The sequence below is a fragment of the Gavialis gangeticus genome, unplaced genomic scaffold (assembly GCF_001723915.1).
Source record: "Gavialis gangeticus isolate Ggan-Ray unplaced genomic scaffold, GavGan_comp1, whole genome shotgun sequence".
Lineage (NCBI taxonomy): Eukaryota > Metazoa > Chordata > Crocodylia > Gavialidae > Gavialis > Gavialis gangeticus.
Window position 1 is genome coordinate 9,417,714 of NW_017729026.1, and position 10,356 is coordinate 9,428,069.

The 10,356-nt window shown below is 42.4% G+C and overlaps 1 protein-coding gene across 1 annotated transcript in view; it reads right to left on the reverse strand.

The window, feature by feature from the left end:
• TRMT11 (tRNA methyltransferase 11 homolog) overlaps nucleotides 1–10,356 on the reverse strand; it is a 51,309-nt gene that overhangs the window by 27,826 nt on the left and 13,127 nt on the right. The window contains exons 5-8 of the mRNA XM_019520315.1: nucleotides 9,209–9,290; nucleotides 9,025–9,117; nucleotides 7,756–7,890; nucleotides 3,779–3,935 (exon numbers count right to left, since the gene is read on the reverse strand). Coding sequence (XP_019375860.1) covers nucleotides 3,779–3,935; nucleotides 7,756–7,890; nucleotides 9,025–9,117; nucleotides 9,209–9,290 — 467 coding nt within the window. The remainder of the gene's footprint in view (nucleotides 1–3,778; nucleotides 3,936–7,755; nucleotides 7,891–9,024; nucleotides 9,118–9,208; nucleotides 9,291–10,356) is intronic.

Below are 10,356 nucleotides of genomic sequence, written 5' to 3' on the forward strand. Positions count from 1 at the left end.
AAGGTTTGGAATAGACTGCTGCCAAAGGTGGTTCAAGCATTTACTTTGAATGCCTTCAAGAAACATTTGGATGCTTACCTTTCCAGCCCTCCTGTCTATGAAATCTATGAATAATCTGCTCTTGAAAATGTCTAACGATGGAAATTCCACAATTTTTCTAGATACCCTGTTCCAGCCCTTGATCACTTTCATAGTCAAAAAGTTCCTCCTAATCTCCAACCTACATTCCTCCTGCTGAAGCCTGACGGCATTGCTCCTACTCTGTCCCTACGGCCATGGAGGAAACCCCAATTCAATGCTCTCCATAACTGCCCTTCAGGTATTTGAACAGAGCTCTCAAATTCCCCCTTCAGGCTTCTCTTCTCCACACTAAATAACCCCAGTTCTTTCAGCCTTTCTTCATAAGTCTTGCCCCCAGGACCCTAATCAGTTTTACTGCTCTGTGCCGGACTCTTTCCAAACTGTCCACATCCTTCATGAACTGTGGATCCCAAAACTGGACACAGTACTCTAGGTTAGGTCTCACCAGTGATGAATACAGCAGAAGAATCACTTCCCTTGACTTGCAAGTGACACTCTTGTTAATATAATCCAGAACACTGTTGGCTTTTTTTTTTTTTTTTTGCAACAAGAGCACACCTTTGGCTTATAATCAGCTTATGGTCTACTTTAACTCCTAGGTCCTTCTCTGCAGTACTTCAGCCTAGCCACTCATTTATTTATGAGTCTGTATTTATGCATGCAATTATTCCATCTCAAGTACAGGACTTCGCAAGTGACCTTGTTCCATCTCATCCGACTAATTGCGGACCATTTCTCCAGCCTATTCAGGTCAATCTGGATCCTGGCCCTACTCTCTGGAGTGTCTGCAACATCTTCCACCAAGACACTGAGGCAATGATGACTACTCATTGAGTACAATCATCCAACCAGTTATGTATCCACTGTACAGAAATTATATCAAAGAGAAAAGCCATTTGCAAATTTTGTAGCAGCTTTCATTTGTCAAACAAGAGCAAGCATTTTTCAATTACGGTAAAAAATTTCTAGACAACAAAAACAGATTGTTTGGAATGACAGTGTATGGTATCCAGATAAAAGATTTATTTTTTTCTGCCAGGTTCTGAGCCTTCTCCATAACTGTGAAAAGTGTCAGAAAAGCTTACAGTTTGAGTGTCCATACACACTACACAGAAGAAATGATAGGGACTGTAAAATCTGCTTTGCAATAATGGAAACTATGCCTCTTAATTCAACCTTATCACAAGAATTTCTCCTCTCAAGAGCAAGGTTTAATTGCCCAACATTGTAACAGGTCAGTAATTTTATTCACTATCAAAAATGTACTTGGCCCAAGAAAAGAGAATGTTGCAAAGCTGTTTTAATCGGGCTTCCCTTTTTAAAAATCAGGGGAAAAAAATAGGGGCAGGAACCAAATCTCAGCTAAGCAAAGAATCTGACTAGAAATAGTTTTTGCAAATTTATCCTTAAGTCTTTTATATGTTACTGTCCAAACTAACAAGCTTGAATTCACTACATCACTAGTTATTTCCTAGTGGTACAATACCATTTTCTGGCCTACCACAGAGACTTGTTGGGGACCTCTCTTAGCTTGAGTATCTGGAGTTTATGAATTTCCTCTAATAAGTCTGAGTAAATGAAAAAGACTCTCAAGTAAAGTTAGTTCCTATACACACGTGTGCAGTACCCACACATACACATTCTGTAACAGCATATGTATTACTGTCAGAAACCTACAATCATCATACACTTCAATTCCAGGCTCTGGTATTGTTGTGTTCTTTGTAATCAAAATGCAACAGTTAAAATTCATACCAATATAAAATTGCTTCTGGCTTTTACGCAAAAGTCACTTTAAACCAAATCACGTGGTATACAAGATTAATGATACAGTATGTGTCTTGAACTTCTGTACTGTCACCATTACTGCATGAACTCTCTTCCAATTTACCCTTGTTGCTCAGTTCTCTAAATTTGATTCTCTAAGAAAGTGAATTCTCCTAATAACTGCCTTGCAGCATCCATTTAGCTTTTTTTAAAAATGCCAATAGTGCAGTAAGATGAATGCACATACATGAGGAAATATATTTCCTCAACCCTTCAGAAAGTACTGTTCCTCACACATGGGGAAACAGGAACAAAAACAAAGACGTTTCAGAAGCATTTATTATGTGCCCAGATAAGTTCTGTGTGTGCATAAACATTATTCTGATATAAAACAAGCAACTAACAAACCTTCTCTATTGTATGGAAGCATGGACATGACATAGGATATTTTCTACTTCACAAACAGATGAAAAAAGCTGCAGGCCTAACTGAGCCTCTTACTCTATTTTTTTCAATAATGATTTGTTGCCACGAATTGTGGACTGTTCCAGATACCTAAATTAATTTCTCCTTTCACGCAATAGAAAAAAATACCTTTAAATCGTAGCTAGTTCACCTACTGCCTTCTTAACCCATCAAAGCTTAGTGAAATCCAGGTAAGTAACATGCCTCGCCATACTTCATTTATATCTTTTATTATTCCTTTCAAGAACCTGATAAAAGTTCACAGAAAAACTCGTATGTGATCAAACAATACATCCCAGCACACAGGATATTCTATTTCAGTTACAGACAGGACAAGTATGTCTCAAGGAAATCTACTTGCATCCCATGCCAATGATGCAATAAATGGAATAAGGGCTCCCCCTACTGGCTTAAGATAAAAAACTAAGCCAGAAGAGAAAATATTTACAATTCTGTTACATTGCCTTCAAGAAATGAGATGAGAAAGAACTTATTTTCACCCTTGAAAATTATGCTCTAACAGCTATAATGGCATATAGTGTTAGGGTTACCATTAAACCTTCACAACCATCCTAGTGACACCTCTTCAAAATATTAAGGGGCAGCATTCTCAAAAGCTTTGGGGGGGCTTCTAAATTCTGTTTCCAAAAGTTGTTTAGAAACCTATGCAACTAAGTGACACCTGAACTGGGATCCAGAATCTTGATTTTTTTATTTACCTCTTCTCATTTTTCTACTAGCATTGTTAGAAAAATGATAAGAGGGACACCAAGAATCAAGAGACTTTGTTTTACATTTTTAACAAAATGAGCTAAGTCTTCTGAAACTACAAGCACAAGCCCTATGAAACAAAAAGACTGTCCATGGCCCAAAACAGTTTATTTATTAGGGTCCTACTTAATTCACAGAGACTGCCTCTGGATTTTGTGATCCTGGCGTGGTGTCAGGCACCATTTTTGCAGTGGAGCACGCTGGGGGGCTCCCCATGCCTCTGATTGACCAAGGGACCCCAGAATCCTGCCATGCCCCAGAAATTGACAGGTGGCTAGGATAGGGGTGGGACTTCTGGGGTTCCTTGGCCAATCAAGAGGAACCCTCCCACCCATCTCCAGAGATTGACAGATGGTCATCTGTCAATCTCCAGGGAGGGGCAGAATGGGCAGAGGCATAGGAAGAGGGTGGCACTTATGCTCCACTGTGAAAATCTCCCCCCACTTTCCCCTGTGGTTCAGGATTCAGTGCTTCCCACCTCTGTTTACAGCTCCTCCCCCCACCCTTTTCCTGCTTTTTTGCGGTCCCTGAACTTTTTTTTACTGGGGCCAGGTTTTTTCACAGGGGACGTACCAAATTCCTGGTTTCCATGAAAGTCACAAAATCGTGCGTTTGGTAGGTCCTTATTTTTTATTTAACACCCACAAGCACAATATTTTTTTTATTTTATCTCCATAGCAGGAAAAAAAGTTACCTGTTCCCACAAATGGATCAAACACGACATCATTTGCTTTTACTTTTGCATTGTTTGCCATAATGAAAGATAAGCAGGCATCCATGCTCGTGTTCCCAATAAAATGTCTTTTTTTTACGCTGTACGATTCAATAAGCTCCCTTTGGCCATCAGCAATCTGTAAACACATTAAAAGAGAAAGACAGAGTCTTTAGAAATATCTTTAGAAACAACAGGAATACTGGAATATGTTACACTACCCCCCAATTAAAACAGCAGACATGCTTCATTCTCTTCCAAGTACCTGGGTTGAGTTCACTGAAAAAGTAAAATTGAGATTCCTGTCTTAGGAAGAGATGGTCTACCATTACAATTCCCAGACAGAAAGTTACCATGATAGACTTTAGGTTGAGGAAACAGCAGTAACTAAAGGTGAAACAAATTGTAGGGCTTTTGCCAAAACCAGCCATTGTAAGTCTAGCAAATTCTGAAGTAAGGTTAAATTTACAAAAATTTCAAAGATGTTAAGGAATGAAAATGCATGGTTAGACATATATACAATGCTAGCTTCACATTACAGTCCCAGCTGAACTGGCCTTCCAATCACATTCAAAACATAGGTTTAAACCAGGGATGGGTAATTATTTCGGCTGGAGGGCCGCTTCACGAATTTTGGTGAGCTGTTGAGGGCCGCGTGGGTAGCCCTGCCCCTTAGCTGCCCTGTCCCCCGGTCGCCATCTTGTGGCCAGAAGTCCTGCCCCCTAACCCCTGCCCTTTGCCCCCTTGTCCCCAGAAGCACTCCTTTTGGGAGGGGTAGTATGGCCTTGGAACTGGAAGTTACACTCTGTCACATGGTCTATGTCAGGGGTAGGCAGTGTTTTTTGGCCAGCGCGCTGAAAAAACCACAATGTCTACCTTGTAAGGTGCTGGAGTGCTGGCATGCCAAAGAAACCCCAAAACTAGGGTGAGGGGAGGGGTATATGGCAGCATGCACTGCATTATTAATATAGTTAATAATCATAAACGTTTCTTTTTATGGTAAATACCAGGTTTTCTAAAAATTCTAAACTTGGTGACAATAAATAAAACTTCATGGGGGGAGAAGCAGGCACAGGGGGAGGCATCGCGGGTAGGCTGGCCTGGCCAGGCCCTTGGGAAGATGGCAGCCAGAGGACAGATGGGGCTGGGAGGAGAGCAGGGGCTGTCCCAGAGCTCCACAGGCTTGGGCCACAGCTGGGCCCACAGTGGCATCCAAGGTGGAGCCCAGCCTAGCCCACACAACTCTGTGGGATGGGACACAACTTCACTGCCCACGAGAAGATGCTGCCTGGCAGGGGCAGGACATCAGGCTTGGGGGGCTCCCAGCTCAGCCTCTATGCACACTGGGCACAGTGCAAGTGGAACCGAATCCCCCAGGCCGTGGCGGGAGCCTCCGGGGCTCTGGGTACGGCTGCACACTTACCTCCACCAGCCTGACCCATCCAGTCCCAAGTGGCACATGGCTCAGTCACTGCTTCTCGCCGGTGCCGACCTGGCTGGGCCCATTGCGTTCCGAGCAGCATGCAGGGAAAAAGCGGCTGGGTTGGATTTGCTGCGTGCTGCTCAGGACAGGAAGGGCCCGGCCAGGTTGGCACCAGCAAAGAGAAGTGGTGACTGAGCCAGCTGAGCTGAGCTGTATGCCACTTCCTTGTGTACTGCTCGACACAAGCTCTGCCATGGCTTTGCCTCAGTAGCGTCAACCCGGCTGGGTCCGGCCCAGTCCATCCCAAGCAGTGCAGGAAAGCTGCACGCGGCTCAACAGCAAAGCCGGCCCAGCCCGATATGCCACTCAGGACAAACTGGGCCCAGCCAGGAGGTGCCAGCAAGGAGGAGTGGTGGCTGAGCCACGTGCTTCTTGGGACCGGCTGGCAGAGGTAAGGGAAGGCATGGCTGAGCTGCATACCGCTTTAGGCGGGCCAAGCTGGTCCTGAGCGGTGCTTGGCTCAACCGGCTGAGCCTCTTCTTCTCCTCGCCGGTACCAACCCGGCCAGGCCTGTCCTGTCCCGCGCAACATGCAGGAAAGCCAGCCCAGCCACTGCTTTGCTGCATGCCGCTCAGGACAAGATGGGCCCGGCCAGGTTGGCACCAGTGAGCAGAAGCAGCTGAGTGGCACATGCTCCCGCCATTCCCTGAAGCCCCCGCCCCGCCCTACACCACTCTCCGTGGCCCCCACCGCTCCCCACTCCACCCGTCCCTCCCACTACTCACACCTTCCAGCCCCCTCAACCCGCTTCTAGCTTGGCCCAGGAAGCACCACAGGGCTCCCGACCACTGGGCTGTTCCAGTGGTGCGTCCCTCCCACAGTCCAATCTTGCCTTACTGTCTACTCAGATGGAAGGAGAGGGGTGGGGGTTCGCAAGGCCAGAAGCTGTAGAGGCTTCTGGTTTGGGGCTGTGGGGGAACCCAGTTGGCTTTGCTGCTTAGCCACAGGCTCCCACTGGATCCTGCTGCCGCTGGCTGCCTGTCATCTTTGACAGGCAGCAAGGGGCAGATGAAAATCAATTTTCAAAAAATGTTAGACGTCCAACAGCCAGATAGAAGGGGCTGCCGGCAAGCACACTGGCTTCAAACGATAATTTACTTTGGAGGAAAAAAATCCTAAAACTTTCAATTTTCTTATTTCTAACACAGGGTGGGGAGGACCCACAGGCACAAAGTCGGAACACTATCTTAGCGTTTACTGATTTTTAGCCGAACCAGGTAAACAAGCCACAGAAGTCTTGTGTTCTGCTGCTATTTAAACACTTTCAGAGAACCGCCACAGTTCAGACCAGAGTGATGTACAGCATCTCCACAAATCAAAGCCATCTTACATTAATGACAGACCTGGACAATACTCTCAGTAACTGACAGGTAATGATAAACAGGCTTTCACAACTGCCTTCCTGCAATCAGATCTTTAAACTGGTTTATGCAGCATGGCCCCTAACCATCTCTGTATCACTAGGTTGGCTGATTCTCTTTCCTTCCAGTTGTCATTACAGAAATGCTTCCTCACATAATGCACACTTAGAGCATAAGCACCATTTCTGCTGAAGCAGTATGAAAGAATAAGCCAGTTTCCCAGAATGTACTGATACAAACCTAATGGCATAATATGAAGTGAATATAGCTGAAAAATTATAATGAGTATGCTTAATTCATGTAAACAGGTCAGATAGCCATTGCACAGCCACTTTAAAAAAACGGCTACATTTACTGGATAGTGTGGATGTGGTCAATTACCAGCACTGCCAATGTTCTGTTGTTCAAATATCCCCTTAGCTTCAGAAACAAAGACCCCGAGCCTCAGATAAAACACACATCAGAGAGAGGTGGAGAGTAAAAGTAGCTCTTGTTTCTTGAACATCCTACTGAAATACTAACTGTGGGCTGCTATGAATCATGAAGCTGGGTTAACACTGCATCAGGACTTGCAAATTTGCAAACAATTCCCTATGGTTTCAAGAAGCTGTTCAGAAAAGCTGAAAATGTAACACTAAATGCTGTTACAACCATCCCCCTCCACTCGCTCATGTTCTGCTCTGGGCCAGTAACGCAGAGCTGGGCCTTTCAGGACTTCATGCTTCTGCTGAAGGGTGGATTAACTGTGAGGATTGATTAATTAGGTCCTTTGCACTGTTAGAGCTGCTGAAAAAATAGAAAAATAAAGACACCATAATTGATCATGCTCCCAATGACTCTCCTATTCTCAGAGACACCTTGACTCTTTGAATTACCTGATATATTAACTTGAGTTTTCTTATTTGTGGTAAGAAATCTCCACAGTTGTGGCCTTCCAATCCTATACACAAGGGCAGAGATAAATTGATCAAATTTATTAAAAAATAAAAAGTTTCAATTTTTTTTTAATTTATTTTTTTTTGAAAAGGAAGTTTAAATAATGCTAGGATTTGTATTTTTCTGGATATATTAATTTGTGTTAGATGATAATTAAAATAAACAGATTTATTACTCACCCATCTACCAAAATACAAATGGAGAGGGTCCTCTGGAACGTTGTTTGGATCCATTCCATAATCTTCCAAAATCCAGAACACATGCTCTGGATTCTTTAAATTCACTTTCCCACCAAATGGTAAAAATTCTAAAGCCTGTATAAGCAAGGGGAAGTTGGTGCAAATTTTAAAATAGTAAATTCAAGAAAACATTTGTTTTAAGATTTAACACTTACCAAAAGTGAAACTGTACGCTTTAGCATCTCTCTGACACACAGAAATCTGACTAATTTTACACCAGAATCCACTGAATTTTTTATTAAAGTTCATGCCTCCACTTATTTTGTTGCTTACTAATCAAACAATTTTCATATTAAAAAATATTTTGTAATCAAGTCAAGCCAAAGATTCCAAACCTCAGTAAGAAGTATGGATATATCAAGTTTCTGAATACAGCCATATTTCCTGTAGTCTCTTAGAAAAATTCTAGCCATACTAATAAAAAAGGGTTCTCCCACTCCTAACCACATACACATCCCAATAACTGAAAAACAGCGGAAGAAATATTGCTCAACCTTGCTTACTGCAACCCAACACCAATACAAATTATTACCATTAATCCTGCAAAGTTTATTCGCAACAAATTAATATTTGAGAAAGATATTTATTGTAAGTGGTTATAATGGGAATATTTTGCAGTCTTAAGTAACAGTGGTCAGTACTGCTGTAACAAAGAACAGAAATACATAAACACTACCACTCATCTGGCAATTCTTGATAAGAGCACTATTATGATTATGAGTAGGGAACAGGGTCCAGCAGATTTAGCACAGAGCTGTTTATCAGAAGATTATTCACAACTTTGCAACTAGTTCATTGTAGAACTGGGGTGAGCTACTGAAAGTTTTCTGAATACAAATGCCCAATAAACCATCTGCATAAGTGGCCAAATTTCCAGAGGGACAGTGTTCAGAAGTCATATGCCTACTTTTAGCTATCCATTTTGATCACTGATCTTAACTGTCAACTTAGCCTGTACAACTGGAACAATACTATTTGTTTCTCCTCACAGCAAAAAGTTCTGAGATCTTCTATAAAAAGTGCAAAGGCTCAGATGTTCAAAGAAGTCTTGTGTGAAGGAAGCAAACTCATATTCTATTTTAATGGGTTTGGGTGGCTAACTCCCTTACATGCTTTCGAAAGTCCCGTAAGAGCAAGTGTCTTAATTTATTAGAACTAGCACAAACTGATAACACATATGTAAGTTTTACTTTAAAAAAATCCACTTACATTTATCTTTCTTATTTTCTCCACTTGCGTCAGCGTTTTGTTAAAAGTATGAATACCTATTTTGTACGTAGAATTTGACTGTAGATATGGAAGCTAAAATGAAACGAAACACTTTTGGTTAGTGCAACCTGCAATACTACCTTTGGTGACTGAAATTTATCAGCCATATTCTTGATATTCATACCATTCTTTCTGCTGGGTAGTTCTTCAGAGATGTATACAGCTCTTCTGCAGATTTTCCATGACCCCACAGTTCAAATATAGACCTGGAAATTGCATAACTATTAGGTTGTTTTCAGCAAAGAAAATAATGCCTTATAAAAAAATCATCCTATTTCACAGATTATTTCTGCCCATTGCATTTTAGCCAGATTCAGGAGAGTGCTTAGATATGTTCTTAGGTATTGTTCTGAACCAAGATGTTTCCTGAATGAGGGTCTCAGTAAAGTTCTCTCTCTTGCAAGGTGCCCTATGGAATGCTACCAAAATATTCTTTGCTTAAATTCAATGGCAACAATTATGAGATTCCCAAACAAAAATTCACTCTTCTTTAAAAAGTCAAGAAATAAAATAAAGGCTAGAATTCTGTTCTTAACTTATTACAAAATGTTTAGGTATAATTTCACTGTCTCTGGGTGCATCTACAAGTGCAATTAGTATACAGAAATAAACAAGCTTCAGAGGGTTTTTTTGCTCCTGGGTATGCTGTTTGAATATGCACCCATAAGAAATTAACTCCAAGCAATCAGCTCCAGAGGTTATTCATACGCAGCACACATGGAGCCCAGGTGGAGTAGCCCTGGCTGGCATGGGGCTCTGAGAGTCAGCCTGCCAGCTCAGGGCTGCTCCAACCTGACTCAATGTGCTGCCTGCGGCACAAGGGTGCTTCACTACAGGGCTAGGTGGCAGGCAGCCCCTGTACTGAAGCACCCTCATGCCCCAGCCAGCCAAGTCAACATCTACACATGCACTGCTGTGTGCAAAAAAACTCCACAGCAGGGTAGTACTCATATTTACAAGTACTACTCTGCTGTGGGGTTTATTAGTTTCTTGCACCCTAATAGGGGAACATATGTACATGCCGAGGCATTGAATTAGTCAGTCCTGCAGTAGACGCCTTGCATAGATGCACCGAGTAGTACTTTGCTCCACAGTAATGCCCAAGGTACAATGTGAATAGCAATTAGTTCTAACTCCATTTTAACATTTTATCTTTTGCCATTTTAACCCAGATCACTAGTATTTTAAACCTTTCAATGAATCCCCTTTGCTTTCTAAATGGTTAGGTTTAGCAAACTAATTCTTTTTGGAATGTAGAAGGCTAGACAATCT